The following is a 24326-nucleotide window of genomic DNA, read 5'->3' on the forward strand; positions in this document are numbered from 1 at the left end:
TTTCCAGTTCATTTTTACAGGTTAGAGTTTTTTATTTTTTGTTTTGGACTGTTCTCAACTGAATATATGTAGCAAAGACTTTTGAAAAAGCTCAATTACCCATTGTAGAACAAGCCCTAGATAAATCAGAAATATCAGGAGTACACTTCATTATAATACAGGTATTAACACATGACAAACCTTTGGCCAAAACGACAGTAAAAGGAGATAAACTGACATAATTTTCTTTAAAATCAGGAATGGAACAAAGGTCTCTACTATTTAAAAAAGTGCTTGAAATCATAAAGATAGGTCAAAGAAAATAAATAAAAAAGATATGTGTTTAAAAAGAAAAATCAAACTATGTTCATCTTAGATGATATATTTCTGTATCTAAAAGATACTAAAGCTATCAAAAATTCTTGAATGTGAGAAACACTTTCATCAATCAATACAGCAGGACACAAAGTCAACAGAAGAGCAAGTAGCTTTTCTAAATATCCTTAAAGAGTGCATGGGAAGAGAAATCAGGAAAACAAATCTATTCACAATAGGAAGAAGAAGATTAAAAAGAAAAAGAAGAGGAGGAGGAGAGAGAGGGAGGAGGAGGAGAAGAAGAAGAACAAGAACAAGAACAAGAAGAACAAGAACAAAAAGAAGAAGAGGAAGAAGAAGAACAAGAAGAACAAGAAGAACAAGAACAAGAATAAGAACAAGAAGAACAAGAACAAGAAGAAAAAGGAGTAGGGGAAAGAGGAGAAGGAGAAGAAATGAAGCTGACTAAGGTAATGTAAGACTTCTGAAATTAAAACCTGAAAATACTGGAGAGAAAAATGGAGAAAATGCTAAGGCATAAAAAAGCCTGCCTCCTGCTCATGGTTGACTAGAGTTACCGCTGTGAAGTGATTATATCCCTTAAACTTGTATCTCCAGGTTCACTTCAGTTCCAGTGCAAACCATGCCAAAACATACAACTTGGGATGGAATAAATTTTATTTAATGTTTCAAAGAAAACCTTATAAGAATATGTGAATAAAATTACATTTCATAAATCAAAATATTTATAAAAAACCATCTACCTTGATTCATTCTAATTTTATGAACAGACGTGAAAAATTCATCAAGTATAAAATGCTTGGGTTCAAATGTATGAAAACTGTATGAGAGGCGACAGAAACATTCTGCAGACTCAAGATGGAAAGGTAGTAATACCGTAAGATGTAAGTTACTAATTGTAGTAATCCTGTTATCTTGCTTGTCTATATCTTTAGCCTAAAGAAGCATTTAAATAGGCAGTTGCTTACAGATATAACGGTTTTTACTTTTACAGGAATCAATAGAAACTATTTCGCTTGGACTATAAGCAATGCAGTCCCTTGGCTTGGTATCTGAGAACTCTGGAAACCTGTAATGAAGAAAACAATGTTAACATTTGAAAAACATCATGAATGTTTAAGATTGTTTTTATTAACTCAGAATGTGTTTAAAAAAAACATTTGAGTGAGATATTTACTCAGTGGTTTGGAGCTTTGTTTGTTCGGTCTTTTTTTTTTTTTTTTCATCTTTCAGCACCAGGTTTCACAGTTCTAAAAGTGCAATGCTATATGGAACTCAGTTACTCCCACACTAGCCCCTATCACTAAGGCCGGAGTGTTATTGTAGGTGTGGTTTTGTCATTTCTTTTATTTGTCTGCTTTCCCCTTCTTTCAGAAATGGTTGTGTTGTTAGTTTTGTTTTTGTTTTTTTTTTTGAGACAAGATTGCAGTATGTAGTCTTGGCTGACCTGGAACTCACTATGTAGACCAGGCCAACCTTGAATTCAAAGAAATATCCCTGCCTCTGCCTATCTAGTGCTGGGATTAAAGGTATATACCCCCATGCCTGACCAGAAATGGTTTTGATGATATGCTGGTGTTCTCTGTGGCTAAGAAGTATGAATTGGGGAAAACAAACAAACAAACAAACAAACAAAGAAGCAGAAAAAGCCCAAGGAAAAGCCCAAGAAAGACATATAGACTCTGAGACAAATATATTATCGCACACAGAAACCCATTTAAAAAATTAAAGTTGAAAAACATACAAAATAAAAGATCTGAAATGTTAAACATGGTGTCCTGACAAAGCATTATGAAGCAAACAACAACAACAGAACTCTAAAAGCACCATTGAGCTCATTTTATGTTGGTCAACTGCTACTGGACATGGGGCCTGCTCTTAGATGTGATTTTTATAGGGCTTTGTGGGAGAGGAGGATGAGAATCTGGGAGGACCTGAGTGAAGGAAAACCAAAATCAGAGTACACTGTACAAAAGAAAACCTATTGTATATACATATTATATCTACATATATTACATATGTGAGTTGGCCTAATCTAGGGGGAAATCATAAACTTTCTTATAGAACGAGACTCTAGATTTCATGATTGTCAGTTAGAGTGACATTTATACAGAAAATAACTGCTGAATATTTGAAGATGATAAAAAACATTGTGGGATCCAACAAAACAACAAAAATGGACATGCCGTGTTCTCTGGGTATGCCTATATCCTATCTGAGAGCTCCTGAGCATGCGTAGACACATGTTACAGGAAGGAAAAGACTATAATTCTCTTATGGTCTCAGGATCACAACTTTCATGTCACTTGAGCATGAATTTGAGTCTATGGATGGAGCAATGACTGCTGTCCTATTGTTGCTTTGGGACTTTACAGATTCTCATGTTCCACGGAGGATATTTGAGTCCCTGGCTGTGATTTTTCAGTAGCCATCAGCAAGATAAATTCATAAAAGTACCCTCAAAATCAATAGAGACTTACAGCTCTTTTGAGGGAAATGAGCCATCTGTCCAGACCCAGGTATTCCATTCTTTACTATGATGCATTCCAATCCAGAAAAAAGTTTGACTGGAGCTCATAAAACTCTGCTTCCAGACAGAAAGAACATGTTAACCACATTGGAATGTACTCTGAGATCAACATACATGAAAGTCATTCAGAATAAGAATCAGACTGTGGATGCTCAAGTTGAAATCATTTTGAACGTCTGATCTCAGAGGCATAGTTCTCAGAGGCAAATTTCTCAGTTACTAGGCTCATTTACCTATATGGGAGCACACTATAAAATCTTGAAAGAAGAAAGTTGTCATAAAGAGAATAAGACATTTATTCCATGTTACAGTTCCCTCATGAGGTCAGTGATCAAATGTGACCCCAATGCCAGCATCTTCTATACTCTTCAACCTGAGCAGGACACAAACAGCTTGAGAATTTCTTCATAAGAACTGAGTCATTTTCAAGATGAGCTTGGTGGTGCAAGCCTGTAATCCCTGGCACATAGGAGGCTAAAGCAGGGATTCATTCTGTTAGGCATAGAGGGAGCTTATAGGAAAGCCATGGATGCCTGCCTCTGTCTCAAAGCACACAGTAAAATTTCAACCACAAAAAGCTTGGGAATACAGTACAGTGCTAGAGCACTTGCCTGGCATGACTCACTTCTTAGGTTCGATCCTCTATGACACACACAATAATAATAACAATCTGGATAATTTTATAATCATGATCCATTTCTAGTTCTACATTACATTCCAGAAAGATGGTAAAAAGCCATATAACATATGAAAAACATTGTGTATTCTGCTTCAATAAGAAAAAATTAAGCATCCCTCTGTTGGTTCTTTTGTCATTGTCAAAAAAAGGTAGGTTACTAACTCTGGAAAAGTTGGGGGGTTTGTACATTAGCTTCTAATCTAGTAAAATATTTATCTCCAAAACATAAATAATTGAAGACTTTTTGTAGTCTTTCTAAAAAGCATTTCAAGGTACGTGAAACTACGAGTCATGATCTCAGACAGAACTATTTTTATGTACCTGGTAATAAAAACTTAAATGAGAGTGTCCACTTTAGTCAGGTAGCTGCATGGTAGTGAGCGAGAAAGGATGGAAGATACATGAATGAAGTACTTGCCAATTCACTTCTAGTTTTGAGCTGAAGAAGGCTGGAATTCTGGGAGGCACAGAAATCTCTGCTTGCTTCCCAAGATTTTTCATCTTTGGAAATGAAGTAACAGCTGCACTGATATCCAATCCATTTTCCCGGGCAAGCACAGCATTCAGAAACTGAAAACCAAAACACCCCGTTGCAAGTTCCACCTTGTAGTGGTGCTACCTGACATTCAGAGATTATTTGTTGCTGTTCGCTTCTTTTTCTACAAATACTCCTTTGGAACGCGTCATACGCACCACATTTTGGGACTATTAATCCAAACACTTTTCTTCGTGGATAGGGTATTCTAAAGATAGATTCAGAATGCCCTCACCCTCAATTCTTTGTTATGTTTTGTGATAAATAAATGAGAAGGCACAGGAAATCCAGAGGCAAGTGTGTAACAGAGCAGGATGGGGAGGTAGTGAGAAGAGCGACTTTGAGGACGGTGGGGAAGGTAAGAGGCTAGATGAAGGAGATGTCTCAGGACCACACCCTGCCAATCCCCCAAGTTAGAGAAGGACACGAGAGTTTGAAATAATTCTTACATGTTCAGATAATTTTTGGTCAAAAAAAATGAAGACAAATAAACCAAGTGGCTTCAAGTCTGCCAGACAGTTTATGAGTGACAGTGTGTCCTCAGCATCAAACTCATAGTAGACACTTAAATCTTTATCACATAAATGGCAATAGTGTTGAAATAAGATAAAATTGACAGTAAGGTTGTCCACTAGAGGGGCATTTGAAAAAAAAAGTATCAAAATAGTTTTGGGTTATCTCCTATGGGTAAATAAGGCTTATTAATACAGAAACATCCACACTGTATTCTGAATCACGAAAATTGAAGAAGGAAAATAATATAAAAGCATATGTTGTTAGCAAACACAAATAAGATTTTTCTATAATGTTCAACGTCATTTAACTTTTTTATTAATTATTCATCAAGACTCAATAGGAAGCATCTATGTGCCACTTCAGGCTAGTATCTTCTCTTTTTATGAAAATGATGATAGTATTCTGGTATACTCTGAGCCTGGAATCTTCCCCCAAAAACTCATACATAAGAAAATTGGCATCAGTTTGTGATGAGGCAATAACATAGCCTTTTAGATGGAGAATACAGTGGTTTTGTTTTTCAGGGGTGTCAGGATTGGCTCTTGAATGGAGAGCGGAAACCCTTCTCTTCATTTTCTTCCTTCTGCCTTGGTGTCTAGTATGACATGAGTGACTCTGATCCTGTGCGTGCTTCCACCATGACACATTGCCTCAGCATTGGTGCAAGAATGACAGGCAGACAGCAACAGACCAAAACTTCTAAAGCTATGAGGAAAAAGTGAATCTTTGCTCTATATAGAGTGTTTGCTTAAAGCATTTCTTAAGCTGGCTAACATGAACAATTAAACATACTTTTATTTTATTTTACTACAGAACAATAAGATGATACCATTTCACTGAGTAAAATCATGCTACCCTACATTAAAAATGATCCCCCCCATCTTATCCTCCCTAAGTCACAAAGTTTGTGCAAAACCAACCAACCAAACAAACAAAACAAACAAACAAACAAAAAAATAGAACCTACCTTCCTGGAATCCTACAGTGGGGACTGGAGAAGGTGTTGGTTGAACATTTTGTATAGTAAAAGCTATAAGAAAATATTAGAGGTTTGCTCAGTTTGACATGTATTTATGAAATAAAATATTATACATTAGAAAATTAAGTGTTTATTATTAAAGTATTTTATTTCAATGTTGATTCTTTTCTGCACACTTGCCTAGAAACACTTACAATTTTTCATCAAAACTCCCAGCGTAACCATCAACAGAAGACATTTTATTCCAAAGATCGCAGATATCAACCTCCACCAAGTGATCCTAGAAACTATATTTTAAAAAAGACACATAGATTAATGACTAACATATTAAAGTACAAACATAAAAGATGTTGTTCTTAAGAACAGAAGCCAGTAAGAATGAACCCAAAGACTTCTTCCTTTTGCCAGCACAGACATCTCTCCAGAGAAACACTGGAGAATGAAGATACTCCTTCAGAATGCAGTCTTTGATGTGGGGTATCATATTCTTTGATGAGATTATTCATACATATTTTCTCCTTCATTGGAGTCATTTACAACTGACTTTAAATCATCAGTGGAATCTATCTCTACAATAAGACTAAATCAACAGTCTGCTGCGTGCTGCTTGGTGGGCTTGCTTAATAAACAGTTTATTTCTCTTAATAATATCATGGTTAAAAAGTTCTTCCACTAGCAATAGCACAAAGTGTCAGTGAACCTGACTAATTTTGAGAGGCCATAACACAGGAAGCAAATTTGTAAACTTGTAAGTATCCTTAATATTTGGCATTCTCTATTCCCATGTTAGACATTTCGTGCTGACAAGTTAATCAATTTAGTTTCAGTTTCATTCTGGATGTAACATTGTACCCAGTAGAAACCACTCCCTAACTCTGTTAGAAAGAATTTACCAAAGGGTATCTTCATAAAGTCATGTCCAAGTTTCAAAGCTAAGAAACAAGAAAACACTGAATGCAGAAAGCATTGAAGCATGGGAAACCTGAAAAACATCTTCTGCTGGTTATGTACTTTCTGTTTTGTTTTTTTAAAAAACTGACCCTGAAATTAGTTAATCCATGAAACACTCTTTCTGGTCATTATTTTATCATTACTATTTCGTTTTTGACAGGGGCACACATACCTGCCATAAGAAGTGATGTTCCAAGGATGGTGCACAGATGTGTTTATGCTTTTTAAACGATGTGGACCACAGAGCTGAGCAGGAAGCTAAGGAGGAGAGGGTAAGCATTAGAAGAGGAAGGAGCATTGAGTGCTGCCGTGATGTTATTGAATCATCTGTTGGTGGTACACAGAGGCACAGTGAGGACAAGAAGTAAGACCACAAGCTTCTAACAAAGACCCAGGAACCACAGCACAGGAAATTCTCTCAATAATTTTTATACAAAACATTAGAGCCAAAGATCAGAGGGAGACTGTTTTCAATGTGCGCACAACAAACTTATCTCTAAAAACTATGTAGAAAGTACAGGCAAGATGTACAAACCAATGGTAAATTCACTTAATATTATAAAACTCCACACAGAATTTCCAACTTTGTAATAACAAATACTTATTTACTTTGTGTTAAGCAAATTTTAAAGCGCATATCGTGTGCCAAAGTATTTGCTTTTGATGACTTAATAAAGAAGATACCAAATGGGATAGTGGGGAAACTGAGGTACAATAGTGATGCCTTGCCTAAGGTTACTTAAGCTTAATACCTAGTCTTTTCCCCAAAGCACAAAAGGAATTTATCTCAGGCCAAGCACTTCTTTGTATTTGCACTTCCTGGCTTGACATGTCTCATCTTTAGTACAGACTAGAATCTCCATGTCTTGTTCTGGGTTTCTGATCACTGGTCCCTGAATCCAAGCACAGCACGCAAAACCCAGAAAGAATAAAAGCAGTATTCACTACTGTGCGGTCTCTCTTCTTTCCTCTCCCCATTTCTTACTTCCCTTCTCCCCCACCCTCCCTCTTCTCCCTCTCTCCCCAACACACATTTTAAATCTTCCCTTTAATTCTTTCTAAGCTACCAACTTTACTTGATTTTGCTCCCATTTTGTACACAGACAACTAAATGTCTCCACACCATGGCATCCATCCTACTCATCTCCACTCAACACAGAGCTTGTCAGCCCCAGTCACCTCACTTCAATCTTACAACCTCTGGAAACTTTGATGCTCGCATACATGGCAGTCCACAGTGCTGACTAATTATCACCAGGCTGGCCCTTATGGACCATATCCATATCAGGATTTAATACAGTTCAGCACCATCGGCCTTAAGACAAGAGAGTGTGGGATGCATATTGACTTGCTCAGAACCTATGAAACACTCAGTGGTACATTGAGCGTCACTGTATCTCTTTCCGATAGTTATGTATTCTTCCAAATGTTCCGTCTCCTTCCTCTGCGAACCCTGCTCTTGTGTCCACTACCATTTTTTTTTTCAAAAATAAGTGCTGACTTTATTAAATACATTGTTTAAATGTGAGGAAATTGCTGGGGGAGAGAATCTAATACCTACTGAAGATGTGAGCAGCAGGATATTTTCTGTACCTAGGCGTGTACAGCTAACACTGTAGAACATCTTGGCAAGAAGCATTCCAAAGAAAAGATGCATTTTTATTTCACTGCTTGTAACAAAAACGTGCATCCCAATTGTGTACCAGGTTGCAAACCAGTCTTCTTTGTGAGCACTTCCTGAAAAGGAAGATTCTGGTCTGCCATAAAGTCTCTTGTAAACCTGATAATGAAAAACCTAAGAAACTGTAGTGGATTTTGCTTTTTAAAACCCTTACATATTAGATATTTTCACGAGGCTGTGTTATTTTTCAAATAAGAACTTCTAACTTGATGCAGTGTGATTTATTGCTAGGTACAATGTCACACAACTGTTAAGTTCATGGGAAGTGGAGGTGGAATAATTAAGAGTTCAAAGCCAGTCTCAACCAATATAATTATTTACATGTTTATTAGAATAAGAAAGAGTAAGAAAGTTGAACAAATGTGTTTTATTCATAACCAAGACTATTTTACTTTTATAGAAGTATAGGTATCTTTTAAGATATATTAATATCCATTTTATTAATAATATATTTTATTTAATCATATTTTTTTCTAAAATTTCTCCTCTTCTTGCCTACAAACCATTTTTAGAATCCCCTACTCATTTATCCTTCTATTCATTCCCCTTTTTCTTTTTCTGTATTTTAACATCAAGTTTAGGCTTCTAATACCATAGTTTAGTTTGCTTGATTTTACAAGACACATGCCTAAAACAAAACAATGCAAGTTTACTCCTGCCTACACACAAGTCATCCATAAACTCCCTTCTTTGTACTTGAGTGGACTGAGTAGACACTTCCTGTGTTCAATGGACCAGAAGCTCAATGAACCATGAATGTCATGGTTGTGGGTCTCATTTTCAGCCCGGGAGCTTCGTTCACAACAGAACAGATAGCAATAATCATCTCATTGAGATATTGATGATGTGTGCATATATATCTACAAAATTGCACATGGTTTAGTGCATAATTTTTTGTAATCATGATTATACAATGCATTTGTATTATAGAAAATAATTATTACAAAATAGTTTGTTAATCTGAAATATGGTTTTATTAATAGAAAGGCAGGATAAAGAAAATTTCTACCAATGTTTACCAATTTTTGTGTGAATGGTTTGGTTTAATGAGGGAGAATTTAATATATTATATGCCAAATTTAGTGTTTGGCTTGTATGTCTCATGTCAATGTACATGTGTGTTTGTGAATATGTATATATGTGTGTGCATTTGTATATGAGTGTATGTGTGTATTAAAGTACTTAATGAAGCATTTTGACATCCCACTCTTTTGCAAATGGAAAAATGTCCATCCTCAATAATATCTGTATGTAAAGAGAATCATACAAATATACTCAGTAAGTAGGAATTCCTCCTGTCTCTGAACATTCTTCCTGGAGTTTAAGATTCTGACATCATTTAACTAAGCAGCAAGTTCCTTTTGTCATTCATCCCTGCCATAGAATATTTCTAAGAATTTACTAAGACTATTCTTTCATGAGCTTTCTCTGTACTTCCTTAAATTCCTTTAAAACACCCACCCCGTGCCTCCCATCCAGGCAAGAAAGTGTTTGACAGAGTTGAAATGCTTGCCATTGTAACCCAATGCCATATTTGACTTTACCTTTGATATGCTGTCTAGCAATTTTGCAGCTGTAGGTTGTATGCTTGATCCTGCCCCTTTTTAAAAATAAAAACAAATGTAATAATATCATTTAAGAGTGTCAGCCCAGCTTGCATATTTAGTCATGGATTTTGAGCAGAACCATACAGAATATGCCACCACCTTTTCTGTATTCACACTGAATTAAGAGTAGCAAGAGAGCCACCTCTCATGTGGAGCTAAGCAGATAATTAAGAAAATCAAAAACAACCTTATTCCCCTGCACCTTGTTCAGTCAGAGTTTACTCACCCTGGATGAGAAGAAGTGATGTCATGCAAGTGTGGGATGTTGAAGTTCCTTCTGAGCATAGGTCCTGCCTAGGGGACTATTTTACCTCAGAGATATCTTCACAGAAGCGTCTAGATTAAGATGACATAACAATAACATATTTTAAACAAAATAATCACATTCTCCTTGATGGTTTAGGATATAAAGATGTTTATAAAGCCAGAGTACAAAACCATATACAACCTGTTTTGTAATTTCAGTCCCTAATGTACACTTTTTCTAAAAGTTATGTGAGTCTACCAGAGAGGACCTCTAAGAAAACGTGAGAACTTCCTGAAAGAGCGGCAGCTATGGCTCCTCACCTCCTGGGTAGCTGAAAATAGTCTAGCTGCGATGATGTGATGAGTTTGGTGCATCTTTGGGTTGTCGTTCTGAAATACCACAGCAAGGCTGACAAATTGGCCAGCCCTTGGTACCCAAAGCTCAAGCGCTTTCATGGCCTATCAGTATGACAGCACTGAGTCTGTTTCTTGCCTTTCGGCAAAATGTCTACCTTGTTAACCTCCAGGGTCAGTGTCTCCTAAGAAAAACTGGACAGAAAGAAAAGGGAAAGTGACAAGTACAAGGATGCCCTAACAAAAAAATAAAAGGCACACTGGTCCCCAGACAGAAGACTAAGAACTAGGAGAGACATTGAAAGACCTCAGCGTACAGCCTTAAGAGACTAACTTTCACTTGGGGAGTGAGTATTAGTTTACATGTCTCTTTTTTTAGAAAGAAAGGGTCTCCCTGTACCTCAGTCTTTCATGAAGCTCACTATGAAGTCCAGGCTAATGAAATTGAGGTGATTTTCCTGTCTCAACCCTCCTATGCTGAGATTACAGGCATGAGCTAGCATGTCTGGCTGAAGACAATAGCTATTAGTCACTGACTAAAATGAGTTTGGAGAATGACTCTTTAAAGGGATAAAAATTTATTATTATTAAACTAGGTGTGTGTGTGTCTGTGTCTGTGTGTAGCAAGGGTGTGTGTACATAAAAGCAGTTGTTTGTGAAGGGTAGAGGTGTCAGATTCCCCTGGGGCTTGAATTACAGCTATTTTGAGCCACGGACTTGAGTGCTAGAAACTGAGCTCATGTCCTCTAGAAGAGTAGCAAGGGCTCTTAGCTGCTGAGCATCTCTCCAGGCCTGGAGATGGGCTTTTAAAAGACTTCTCTAGATTGTGAACGGAGTCCACCACTGGGTCTGACTTCAGTCAACAACTCAGTCCCCTCCATGAGCATAAAAGGGCAGGCTTGACACATGTCCCTGCTGAATACTTCCAACCACAGAAGTAACGACTCATGCCTACCAGAGCCTTGGTGTGGCCATGCGGTCTAGGGGAGAAGTAGAGGGTGATTGATGGCAGGAGTGTTCGGCCCAAAAAAGAAAGAGGCTACTGCAAAAGCTATTGGAGTCTAAGCATTGCCACTGACCAAGTAACAGAAGACACAGTAAAGAAGAGAGAAGGACCCATAAATGAGCTTTGCAAGTGTGGCTCTGGTTGATCATTATCACAGTAACTGCAACACTAATGTGGTTCTAGCAAAGTGTGGCCACAGGAAACAACATTTGAGCCCATGATAATATTTACCCTATAAAAGGCAGGTTAAAAAAAAAAAACTGGCAACCACAAAGATAACTCGATGAACATGCAACACTGAGTGGACTGTAAATACCAGTCACTGCATTCCATAGGGTCATTTAATTGTCTCCTACAAGGGGACTCAGAGGTAGAATCATGTATAGGCATAAATGATGGCCAGGCAAAGGGTGGAGATAGAGTTGGAAGAATTCTTTGCACAATGTGATTATGATGTTCATAGTAGTTCCTGACATCATGGACAATCCCAAGGTTGTACAAAGGTTTAAGGCCCTGAAGTCATGTTTCATGTCATGACTGATTTGGAAAAACAAAAACAAAAACAAAAACAAAAAAAAAACAAAAAACAAAAAAAACCAAAATAGGGAAACATTGAACTCTTGGTGAGGGAAGTTTTTCAACTCCTTCTCCTGAGTCCTCATTGAATCCCTGTCACCAGGATTGGAACAGAAAAATGTCATACCAGTGTTTTGTAGAACTGTTCTCATAAAATGAAAAGAAAGCTGACACCTGACAAAGACTATTAAAGTCTGAGATAATGTAATACATTGTCACCCCAGTTTAGCAGTCAGCCACATGGCTATGCCACTTTGTGATCATTTAGCATGAACAGTTTTAAATAAGAAACTTATTTTGCAGGTATATTTTTTCCATTGTAAACACTTTATAGTATCTCATTTCTTCATTACTATTTGACATTAACTTTCTATTTTATGAATACACTGAAGTGCTACATGCATACATGGTGTGGCGGTCAGATCACTCGAGTTTTCAATATGGAAATGCTATTGTAACTCAGGATTACAAGGAGCATAGCCCAGTCGGGGCACAGTTTTGGCAACAAAGTCAGGAAATGAGGTAAAATCAAGTTAAAATGCACCAATGATTGTTCTTACTCCTTCACGGCCTCTTTAAGGAAGCAGAACTCAAAGTTAGTACAGTATACTGTGCAAATCTGAATGTGCAGCTATTTATTTAAAATTCTTGGGGCAAAAGCGTTTTAAGGCTCAGATTTTTCAGATGCAAGAGATGAAAGCATCATAGTTAGAAATACTGACTTAGAGGTAGAACTGCATGGCCACTCAAGACACAGAAAATAAAGCCAGAATCAGATACAGAAAACAAAAGCACTTGGCATCACCCTCTGCCTGAATGTACATGTCACACACATTGTCAACAATAAGTCTCAAAATATCACATTAAGGAAACATGTTTTATACAGAAGAGTACACACTATGCTCATCAATTTTTTAAATATACAAAGAGAAGGAAAGGCTTAGCTACTTCAAAGAAACAAAACAGCGATTGGCTCTGGGAAGTGGTAGGGATTTACTGAAAGCGTTTACGGAACTTCCTGCTATATCATAATACCCTGCATTTGGTCAATAGTTGCCAGACTCATTAAGTATTATATTAAAATTTGTAGATTTTATAATATACAAATATACTTCAAAGAAAGAATTATAAACATAATAAAACTAGTTGTTGGTAAGCATGGTGTATGACTAAAGGGAATTGTGTTGACATAAAGAAATTATTCTGAAATGCATAAAATTTAAGATGTATTTATGAACCAATAGTAGGAGAGATGGATACATTTGTGATAATGAAATAAAGATCAAACTGTTAATAGTGAAGTCTTCTGGTTGTCCTCAGTATCGCATCAGTCATTAAAATGTCTAAGTTGGGTGAACTAAAATAAATGCCTAATAACTATGTTGTTGTAGTATTTTTAAACATTATGTGAGACATAATGAAAAGAAATGAAAAACTGACAATTTCAATTTGAAATCAAATTATATGTTGGGAGTTGGTCTGATGCTATGTATTTTAATGCTAATTACTGGCCCCAAGATCTGGCCTCTGCTCAGACTAGCACACTCTCATGTATACCTCTGTGAATCTTGCTTCACCTAATTTAAAGTGATTGGTTAATAACAAATTCTAAAGCTTGGGATTCAGCAGGAGAAAGGGAGGTGGAGTTTGGATTTCACAGGCTGGGGTCAAAGGAACACAAGGGAGAAGGAAAGGGAAGAGGAAGCAAGATAGAATCAGAGGAGAAAGAAATGAACTGGTGCCAACGGTTAGCACGGGAAAGGAGCACACGGCTGGGTCAGCGCAGATAGAGATGGAGAAGAAGATTTTGGGACCAAGGATGAGAGGTGACTTGCTATCCTTCCTCTGAGTACCGCCAGGCCTCCCCATCCAGGGGACGGGGTCAGAAAAGGGGCACCAGAGTTGGTGTGAGAGTCAAATCTCACTCTCCACTCAACGGTGGAGAATGTCCTATCCATCGGCTAGGTCTGGGTAGGTGTTCAAAGTTTACTGCCTATAATGTCCTTGGCTGGTGACTTAGTTGGAGGAGGACCCTAGGACCCAGATCTGCCTGTCATAAAGTTCTTCTTGTAGGTTTCCAGGACCCTCTGGATCCTTCTACTTCCCCATTCTTTCATGCTACCAAGAAGAGACTCGATACCCTAAGAGCATATATAGGGGGAGGAGGTCTCCCTCAGTCACAGACATAGGGGAGGGGAGAAGGGGGGAAGTGGGAAGGAGGGAGGAATAGGAGGGTACAAGGAAGGGGCTAACAATTTAGATGTAATATGAATAAATTAATATGAATATGAATAAATTAATAAAAAATTTTTAAAGGAAAAAAAAGGATGAGCGGTAACCTGAGGTGGGTCTGGGAGGTAAAATTAGTTTAGAAGGTTAATATCTGCCATGTCCCAGGTAAAGGCTTGTTCTAAAAATTACAAGAGGTGTCTATGTTTTTATTTGATTGATAGCAGGTTAGAAAACACTGCCATAATAACAATAGCCTAATAATAAAAACATTTATTGGGCATTCCATTTAAGTGAACTACAGTGTATTTTATATAAAAACACGACAAACCTCTGTTCCTAGTTAGTTGTCTCAAGGAGACTAAATCATACCATGAGTTGGACAAGTGTATATTGAAATCAAGCTGATAACTAATGCCAAAAATGTCTAAATCATTCTGGCTCTTAGATGATCAGATGACTCATGCCTTTTACTACATCTGTGTTCACTTAGCAATACATTTTGACACGTTGTAGAGCAGGTGCATGCGCGCACACACACACATACATGCACACATATGCACACACACACACACACACGCATATGCACGCATGCATGCGCTTTATGCTAAGACACCAGAGTGTCTCTTTATGTTGCCCAAGCATTTAAATGTCAGTGGCTTAGCCTAAATTCACCAGCTTCACCTCGCTGTTTCACTCAGAAATCATTAATTACGCTATCTTCCAAAGTGGATGCAATAAATATGTTAGCAAAAACACTGACAATGGATGACACTGGAATATATTTCAATACAATTTTATTTAAGCAAAGGCAAATATTTGCAACATTTTCTTCATAAAGTAAGCGCCCAAGAAAAAAAGTTTAAGAAGGAAAGTTTAATTTTCATAATTTAACTCATAGAATTAAATATGCTACTTCTTGCAAATGTATGTCAGTTTCTGTGTACAGTTTTCAGCCAAATAAATTCCTTTTGATTTGTAAGATGCACAGCAGCCTTTCATATTAATTTCAAAATAAGGAGTCCTAAAATGAAAGAAATTCCACTGTTATCAAGAAATTATATAACATTCAAATCTTAAGACAATACAAAACTGTTATCCTACATATAAACTTTAAAAATCCAATCTGTAGGATTTCCATAACTCATAATTCATACCAGTAAAATGTTAGTAAACAACAAAGTTATTAAATCAGCATGCAATTATAAATGCAAATTACTATTTCAACTAAGACCTGGGAGACTAAGAGCAAAGGGTGTCAATTGCTTGTCAGGGTAGAGAGACAAATTCAAAAAATAAAATAAAGAAAGAAACTGTGAACAGGCTCAGTGGAGAACCATAAAGTTGACAAGACCAAGGCCCTACATCGGATTTATGACAATTCAATAACAAAACAAAACAAATAAATGAAAACAGCAAAACACACTGCATATGCCTCACCTAATTAATAATTTTCAGTGCCATTTACACACCACAGTGTTTAGTCTCGTGGGCAGTGGAATATTAAAGACCAGGAGGACATTAATGACATATTGCAGATGACATTAGATGTTATATAATGCAGTCCTTGGTCTAAAAGGCCAAGGAACAGAACTCTGAAGTAAGGAGTTTGTTCTTGAATCTTAGAATTAAAGGAATTTATGCTAAGTGAAGGTGTGCTAACTTATCCTCAGACAAATAAAAGGAATGGCTTGATCTTCCACCTAAAGGCATAATTGCCTGAATGTGTTCTCTCTCTTCTGGTAAACTGCTGGGAAAGCTCCTTGGGGTGAGGGGTGGAGGGCTGGAGAGGGAGAAGTGAAAGAGCCTGTTGAAACCTGGTGGTTCCAAATCAGGCGAGAAGGTGTCAAGGCAAGTCGGTGAGGATAATTTTTATCTCCCTGGAGACTGCATTCAGGGTCAGCTCTAGGAACATCCGCCCCCCTCTCTGCTGGTAATTTTTAAAAAGTGCTATGTGAGCAGAGGGCTGTAATCACTGTTTGCTATTGGTTCTGTTTTATTATTCAGCTCTTGTGGTGGTTTTAAAATTAAGTAGAGAATAGAAGCAACTGTTAAAGTAAAACAAAACAGAAAACCAAATGAGCTTTGCCTCCACACAAGTTTCAAGCTTGTTTGATCCTCTATATGTGTTTGTTTCCGCTTGTTCTTTTCAGAATGAGGAAAATCTACTATAGGTTTGTCCCACTTTCAAATCTCACAGAAAAAAAAAATCATGTTTAGTTCCACAGCTGGACAGAGGGTTGGCCTCGGGGTGAGTCAGATCTCAAGCCCACTGAAAATTGGTGCTCAGAGAACAGATTAGTGTGTGAATACGTTTGCAAATGAGAAAGACGTGAACTGGGCGAGCAAGAGGGCAGGAAACTTATGCCACCTCAAATACTTACCTCCAGTGTTCAGAATCTGCCTGGAGAAAAGGGCCTTAAGTAAGTCAGGTAAACTGAGGCCATTACCCTATTGCAACTCGATATCCTCTGAAGAGTAGTTAGTGTAAGGGCAGAAAGAGGAGGGCTAAGCTAAGCTAAGGAGGAGCTTCTGAGTTCTAGCTGTGAAAAAAAATAAAAAGAATAAAATAAAATAAAAAAGCCTTTTTATGCTCCACAGTTTATTTTAGTTTATTTAAAGAGTAGGTGAAGGAATAAATAAAGCAACGCCCTCTGTTCTTCTGCACACGGAATGGGTACAAAAGACCGTTTTCTCGATTCTTCAGCGTTGCGGAAACTGTACCCACAACCCTTCATTCGTACCATAACTAAACACCTGATGCTGTGTGAATACTTACATCTCCCAGGGTAGACACGAATGGTTTTCATACAGCCACCGTTTGCTAATTTCATCATAGTAAACTCCAACCCAAAAGAAAGATCTCAAAGTGAAGAAATCCTGAAAGCGAGAAAACACATATACGTATGGCTCCCCACATTGTCGCCTCAGCAGCTTTATGAAAGTGCCTTTGAAAAAGTCAGCTTCCTCCGTGTGCCTTTACTCCGTGCCTGAAGTCTGCAGCCTCGCCAAAAGTCTGCAGCCTCGCCAAATGATGCTGCATTGCAAGGCGCGCCTTGGCAACGAAAAGCACAAATTTTCTGCTCTCACGGAAGAGTTGGAGGATAGGCAAATAAAGTGAGTAAAAGGAGATAGTGTTGAGTTTTTGACGAGAGCAAGGTTTATTTTTTAAAAGAATCTTCACAGGTTCCTTGGAGACTAACTTTACTGTGGTACCTTGAGGTATATAATAAATAGACTCTCTCTTGGGGAAGCACACAGTAGACATTTTAAGTTTATTTTGGCACAATTGCTGGAGTTAGAAAAAAAATCCCCTCACACTGTCACTTGGTCTTCAAGAGCAAGATGCCCTTGCACATCTTCCTGCTGGACCCTGCAGGGTTGTTTTGTCTTGTATGCAGGGTTGTTTTGTATTGTTTTTCCTTTTCTCTCCAGCTGAGCTGTTATTGAAAACAAGTTCTTCCTTCTGAATTCATTACGTACGTTTATCTATCTATCCATTTGTGTGTCCATCTATTTATTTATTGGCGGTACTGAGGACTGAACTTCAGGTCCCACATGTATGACAAATATTTTATAACTAAGCTACATTCTTCAGCCCCCTGTAGTTTTAGAGAGGGCTTTGCTAAGCTTGGGCTAAGTCTGGGCTTGCCTTGAACTCGTTCTGTAGGCTAGACAGGCTTTGAACCTGTGATTCTCTAGCCTTGTGTTCCCAAAGAGACAGGATTACAGGCCTGTGCCACCAGACCCAGCTTAATTTTTTTCATGAATGTAATTCTAAATATTATTTATTTCTATCTTTTTCATGCAATACATAAGTCTACCCTATATTTTTTTAGCATGAAAACCGAAGCAAAAGACAGACAGTTTTATCCTTCAACCCTTGATCTCCAAGTACACTTAAGCAGATGTAAGCAGCATTCAGTTTAGCCAAGTTAATCCTTCCAGGGCTTTCATGCCTCATGTAGCAGCTTACCATCTCCTCTCTGTTTATCCTTATGAGACTGGAATTGCGAGACAAGCAAGCACGCTGACTCTCTCTCCAAATTAGCTTTTCCTGGGAGAAGTAGTAGCAGCTGCATCTAAACCAGACCCAGTTCTCCGGACAGGGATGCTGAGACACTAGAAAAGCAGTGCATGTCACTCTGCTGACAAGATTCACAGGCCCTGACTGTTTTTCATTTGTTAAAAACAAAGAGCTTGCACACTTACAGTACTGTAACAATACTCTACAAAGACAAGTGGTTATAATAAAGCTATGTGAACTGGAAACACAAACTTTTACTTTTATTTTTATCTTTCAGATAAAATAAACTTTCAGATCATTTCTGTTTCATAGAACACACATCTGCTGAGACTGATCGATCCTTCCTGCTGGACCATTCATTTCCCTAAGGCAGAGTGGAAACACCTCTTTGCATCATCAATTAGAGTCATGTTGTGGTTGTGGTTGCTGTTGTTAAAAAGTTGTCCTTCCAAAATTTGTTCTCACATTAACCCTTTTTCCATATAAAACCATGGACTCTCACAAGAATGTTTATGCTTTATACAGAGGTATATAACAACACCATCAGGACTTATGTATTATGTTGTGGTTGTTTATACAAAAACCTGTGTCCCATATTAATATAAGTTGTTAAACATCTGGGGCGACGTCATGATCTTAGTTATGGTGAAGTGCCTTGCCTATGTAGACCATCTGCTACCCATGAAGGTATACAAGCAGTAAATGTCCTTTCCTGATAGAATCTGTGCACAAAGGCTAGGACAGCAATACCTACCTTTTTGATGGATCGTGGAAGATGTTCTTTCAGAAGACACTACAGAAATAGTCCACATCACAGTTAGTATTTTTTATATTAACACATCAATAGACTTAATAAAAGCCTCTGTTTTAGAGACAACGTTAAAGCTGGCCAGTGGTTATTATTGTTGTTTTCTTACTATGGATCCGATCCTGTGTGCACATAGTACACAAGCACTCCAGCTGCACCCACAGCCAAGGAGGCATTTTGATAAGTTGCTGTAGGTCTGTCTGCTCTGGAGGAGGACAGGTAGAAGCACTAGTGTCACTTACACTTCATAGTGAAAATGGTCACCACCGTGGCTGCAGCCATCAGCAGAAGGCACGTGGCACCAAGCACACTAGGGATGAGCCTCCATGGAGAAGGTGAGAAACTCTCTGAGAAAGAGAAACCAAAGAGTGGAATTAAAAGCAGCTGGCAGTGGAGTGAGAGGATGGGACAGACAGGGTGGTCCCATGGGTTGCTTTCATCAGCAGGGCATTCCAGTGAATTCTGATTCTAATTACTTCTGGTTGTCATAGCGACCCTGTTAAACATTTTTATCCAAGGTTTAATGCAAACAATGAAACTTTTTTTTTTAATGCCTGAACAACAGACATATGTCTACTTACTAACCATAGCACATAGCAAACCAATGTATCTGGAATGTTCCATGCAACTAGTTTAATTTCCTTAATTCAAAGCAGAGTTCAGTAGTCACTATAGGAAATGCAAATACTACAAGAGAAAGAAAAGCCAAAAACATCAGTGAGTAACTCACAATTTGTATAATAGAGGAACTGAATTTAAAGACTTTATTTTGTAGGATTTATAAGTAGAACTGGGCCTCTAATTCCTGTATTTGGTGTCCAAACCCTACTCTCTACCACTCTCTTTAGGGTGAAAAGGGTGTAAGTGTGGTGGGGGAGCTAAAAAAAATACAATTTGAAACCTGAATGGGGCAAGATTGGTTTCTCTCTGAACTCTTTCCTGTAAAGGTAATTGGATTCTGAAATAGGAAGCCAAGCGGACATCATTTGACCAGTTGTTTTCCCTTCCATATTTTCTGACTCTTTTCTTTAGCTCAGTGAACATGTATCAAGGTTTACAGTGTATCAGACAAGGATGGGACCTAGTAACAGAGCTGAGAATGACAGGTGTCCACACTGCCAGCGTTTTCAGTGCATCTGTCTGATTTGCACTGGTCAGCTAAATGGATTATTCTATTTTTTCTCTCTCTGCTGGAAAACAGCCTGTTGCCAAGTCACATTCAGAATAGGCTCACACTTCACCTTGATGCTTAGTGCCACATAGCAGGCCCCTTACTCCTAGTCAGCATCTCTCCTGTATTTATGTTTTGTTTCCCTTTGCCTTGCTAATAATATTCTATTCCAAATATTTGCCACTGACTAGACATAATCTCCCCTTAGAAGTATATGAAGCTCAAAATACTCTAAGTAAACACCCTATAGAAACAAGCGTCAAAGGCTTAGGCTTCATTCCAATGAGTTTTTGTTTACTTTTCATTTAGGAATGAGTTTTCAGACTACCTGAATTCCAATGGAAAACTTATTTCATTTTCTACTCTCTCAACTTTAACAGTGTCCCTCACCAGGAATAAAGTAGGACGGAAGGTGAAGGTGGCATTCTGGTTCCCAGCACTTAGCCACTCAAACTCAGTTTTTGTTTTTGTTTTTGTTTTTGTTTTTGTTTTTGTTTGTTTGTTTTTGCAATCTATGAGCTGGCCTCTGACAATTCCTAAACTCCCTTCCTCTATCTAAACTTGGATACTCCAGACACTTAAGGCAAGCCTTAGACAATCAGAGGAACATTCTAAAAATAAGCCATAACCTATAACTGTGTTAACTGCGTGAAACCTTAACAAAGATTTGGTCTTATCAGATATCTGAATTGTTTTAAGTTTGAAGTCTGAAGGAAATACATTCATCTTTTGTTTATTTCAGGATATAATGAGACTAAAGGCTCAGAAAGTTTCCTACACACAATATTCTGTTCAGAAATCCGTCAGCTCACCCAAATTCTCAGTGCCCCATAGTGAGATTTCAAAACCCAGTGTCCTAGGCAGCATATTTACCAATTTTTTTCACACTTTAATTTATATAATCCTGTAGCCAGGCAATCCAGTCCCATCCTTTCTAATTCAAAAGTTACTTTTTTTATTCAAGGCTAAAACAACTCTTGCTTTAGAAGTAAAACATCTAAACTATCTAGATTACTCTTTAAATTATTGTGGCATTGACTTTTGGCCTTTGTTATAATCTCAATTAAACTGATATTTCATCTTAACTTGTGTATTTCTAACTAGATTCAGATAAAAGAAAACAAGAAAGAAAGGAAAGAAGGAAGAAAAGTTTCTGCCATTTTTTATATCTTCCTAGTATATAACAAACCTCAACTCTAACCTTAATTTTCAACAAGCTCCCTGTGTTTACTAGAAGCAATACCATACCTTCACCAGGGATGTCTTCTGCTGTATTTTGGTGCTTCTTAGGATGTTTTGGTGTTTTTTGCCTCTGCGCAATGATTGACAATTCATTTGAATGAAATGTATTCTTAATATTCCTCTTTGGTTTGCACTTCTGCTGGGAGTTCACATTTAGGTTAGAATGGGTTGTCTGTGCTTCATTCATCTTTATGAAGAGAAAAAAAAACCTGTGTGGGAGAGAATGCAAATATCAGTACACTATAATTTGGTGAGGTATATTTTAGTACAAATGAATAAAGCTATAATTCTAAAAGCTTTTCTGTTTTAGGAAGAGATAAGCTCATAAGCTTTTATGAATGCATGTTTTTAACTTGGAAGCCTAAAATACATGAAAACATGCTTCCCAAAATGTAGAAGTAAATTAAATAAATTAACTTCAGATGAGTTCAAAGCCATCTAGGCAATGATTGTCTAACAACACTGTAGTACTGAGGCTCTGGTCCAGCATCTTGTACATGTTACATAAGTGCTTCACCAGTGGGCCACATCCCTGGCCCTTGGATAATTGAGACAGATTCTCATGATACAACTAGATAGGCCTTGAATTTCTAATTCTCCTGCCTTCATTCCAAAGAGGCGGGGTTCCAGGCATGTGTCACTATGCCTGGCAGAGTTTTTCCTTAAATAAATGTAATTAGGCTGGTTACGTAGCTCATTAGTACAGTGTTTAGTTAGCATGTATGAGGTGCTAAGTTTATCTCTATTATCTCACACACACAAATGCAAGAAAGGAAGGAAGAAAAGGAGGGAGATAGGAAGGGAAGGAGAGAGGAAAGGAAAGAAATAATAGACTCTTGTCTTTAATATAAACTGAAAAGTAATTGAAACATCAGGCAGATCAGCAGGCAGATTGCTGAGTTTGAAGCCAGCAGCTGATCTACGCAGCAAGTTCTGGGCTGGCCAGGGCTACAAAGTGAGACTCTTTCTAAAAACCAAACAAACCAAATATCAAAGAATCAATTAAAATATTATATTTAAAATGATAAAAAATAGATCATAAATTTTAAAAAAATTCTGTACTGTTATTCATGGAGTGTGATTTGTCAAATGAACTTTTTCCCCCCCAAGATAGGGTTTCTCTGTGTAGCCTTGGCTGTCCAAGACTCACTTTGTAAAGAAGGCTGGCCTCGGACTCACAGAAATCAACCTTCTTCTGCGTCCCAGAGTGCGAGAATAACAGGCGTGCAATATCGTGTCCATCTATAACCTAATTATTGAACCCAGAAAAGTCAGTTATAATTCTACACTTAACTCATCTCCAAAGTTTCTAGGCTCAACCTCCTCTAGGATCACGGAAGCGCATATTGTGTGTCACGTGACTTTCTGATTCGGCCACTACAACTCAGTGTTTGTGTCTGTACCCTGTACATAGCATTTTACAGTCTGTAGTTAGAATGTGGGGGCTAAGGCACCCTCTTCACTGTTTCCTCCAGTGAGGCCATTATGAATGACTCTTTTACCTTTGTGCTGTGTTAGTATTTTTGAGCAAGTTCCACCTTTAAAAACAAATAAACAAACAAACAAAAAAGTCAAGACAGATCAAATCACAGAATATCGAAGACTCAAAGTGGGAACAAAATTTAACTGTATGCTAGTCCCTAATTTTGGCTCTCTGCAGCAGAACTGGTGGACACTGACCAGAATACAGTCTTTTGCTTGTGACTCAGTGTTCCAGAGAAGTTTTACTGTGAAAATTATTATCCCTAAAAGTTATCATACAAAACTGGACTTGGTGGTGTCCTTACTTTGGTCTATCATTAACTTCTGTAGATTGGAAATAAAAGCCGAATAAAATAAAACTTTGCTTTCCTGTATACTCGGGTTAATGTTTATTATTATTAAAAATGTCTTAAGCAGGGCTGGAAAGATGGCTCAGTAGTTGAGAACACTGGCTGTTTTCCCAGAGGACCCAAGTTCAATTCCAAGACCCCACACGGTGGCTCACGACCCTCTATAGCTCCCAATCCGGGCTATCCCATACACTCTCGTAGTTGCCTGAGGCAGCGGGTACACACATGGTGCACATGCATTTATGTAGGCTTAACACCCAGACATATAAGATAGAATAAAAAAATCTTAAAACGTGTCTTAAAGAGGACTTATTTTCCCAAGAACAAAATAAGTTACTTACATGTCGCAAGCCATTGACTAGAAATGGTTAAACATACCTGAAGCAAGGAGGAAATTCCAGGAACTTATGCTAAAACTTTGATACGTGTAATTGGCAGAGTCGGGAGCAGGAAACATAAGACGGAATTGGGAGCCAGAAGAGATTGAGCTGCCTGATCACGGCGCTTCACAGCCCTTACAGCAAAGTCCTCACTGACGCTTTCCATTTCCCCTGAGAACCCACGAGATGGGTGAGAGCACAGCTTAACACTCAGGTGAGGCCATGCATTCGTCCGCTGCTTAAAACTCATGAGGCTGAGCATTCATTCACCATTACTCAAGTGAGGCCATGCGTTCATTTACCACTACTCAAGTAAGGTCATGCATTAGTCCAGTGCTTAAAACTTATGAGTCCATGCGTTCATTCACCACTACTCAAGTGAGGCGATGCGTTCATCCACTGCTTGATGTTCAGGGGAGGCTGCGCATTCATTCAGAGCAAGTCATGCATGGATCTTGCAAACAACAGCAAATCATTGATGATATCAAATATTATTTTCCCATAAGAACATTTTCACTAAAATTTTGTCATGTCTGACTCTCTGGTGCCACAGCTTAAACTCAAATGGGTCACATTGGCATGAGAAAGGTGTGTGTGTTTGGGAGGGGGAGGGGGGGAGGTGGTCGCCCTTCCTTTGAACTTAACTAAACTTTAAAGAGTTT

General features: G+C 38.0%; 2 protein-coding genes across 4 annotated transcripts; both read right to left on the reverse strand.

The window, feature by feature from the left end:
* LOC311588025 (natural killer cells antigen CD94-like) lies at positions 1-10423 on the reverse strand. Of its 3 annotated transcripts, none has more exons than XM_084765428.1 (8): positions 10361-10423; positions 10020-10129; positions 6678-6763; positions 5749-5841; positions 5543-5605; positions 3943-4094; positions 2796-2899; positions 1-1384 (listed from the first exon to the last, which is right to left on the reverse strand). In XM_084765428.1, exons 3-8 carry the CDS (start codon positions 6682-6684, stop codon positions 1264-1266), a joined length of 540 nt encoding a protein of 179 aa, XP_084621554.1. In that variant the 5' UTR covers positions 6685-6763; positions 10020-10129; positions 10361-10423; the 3' UTR covers positions 1-1263. The 3 variants fall into 3 exon arrangements, with proteins under 3 accessions (XP_084621554.1, XP_084621553.1, XP_084621552.1); XM_084765427.1 differs by lacking the exon at positions 10361-10423 and adding an exon at positions 10242-10332; XM_084765426.1 differs by lacking the exon at positions 10361-10423 and having other exon boundaries at positions 10020-10326.
* A 4561-nt stretch (positions 10424-14984) lies between these two features.
* On the reverse strand, positions 14985-23928 carry LOC311588086 (killer cell lectin-like receptor subfamily E member 1). Its single transcript, XM_084765558.1, has 7 exons — positions 23663-23928; positions 21459-21661; positions 19282-19386; positions 18986-19024; positions 18181-18326; positions 16984-17084; positions 14985-15228 (listed from the first exon to the last, which is right to left on the reverse strand). The coding sequence occupies exons 2-7, from the start codon at positions 21637-21639 to the stop codon at positions 15117-15119; spliced, it is 684 nt and encodes a 227-aa protein (XP_084621684.1). The 5' UTR covers positions 21640-21661; positions 23663-23928; the 3' UTR covers positions 14985-15116.
* Between the last annotated feature and the right edge of the window lie 398 nt (positions 23929-24326).

This window comes from Acomys minous (genome assembly GCF_964271855.1).
Source record: "Acomys minous genome assembly, chromosome: 17".
Classification (NCBI taxonomy): domain Eukaryota; kingdom Metazoa; phylum Chordata; class Mammalia; order Rodentia; family Muridae; genus Acomys; species Acomys minous.

Bases quoted from the DNA above. Each gene is read 5' to 3' on its own strand.
- LOC311588086 (XM_084765558.1), bottom strand. From the start codon at position 21,639: ATGAATGAAGCACAGACAACCCATTCTAACCTAAATGTGAACTCCCAG. The intron at 19,025-19,281 runs GTAAGTGACACT...CTATTTCTGTAG, and splicing joins GACCATTTTCACTATGAAGT to TGTCTTCTGAAAGAACATCT. The intron at 15,229-16,983 runs GTAAGTATTCAC...CTTTCATTTTAG, and splicing joins TCGTGTCTACCCTGGGAGAT to GACTCCTTATTTTGAAATTA.
- LOC311588025 (XM_084765428.1), bottom strand. The intron at 5,606-5,748 runs GTAAGTGTTTCT...ATTTTCTTATAG, and splicing joins GGGAGTTTTGATGAAAAATT to CTTTTACTATACAAAATGTT. The intron at 4,095-5,542 runs GTAGGTTCTATT...TTTGGTTTTCAG, and splicing joins CACTGTAGGATTCCAGGAAG to TTTCTGAATGCTGTGCTTGC.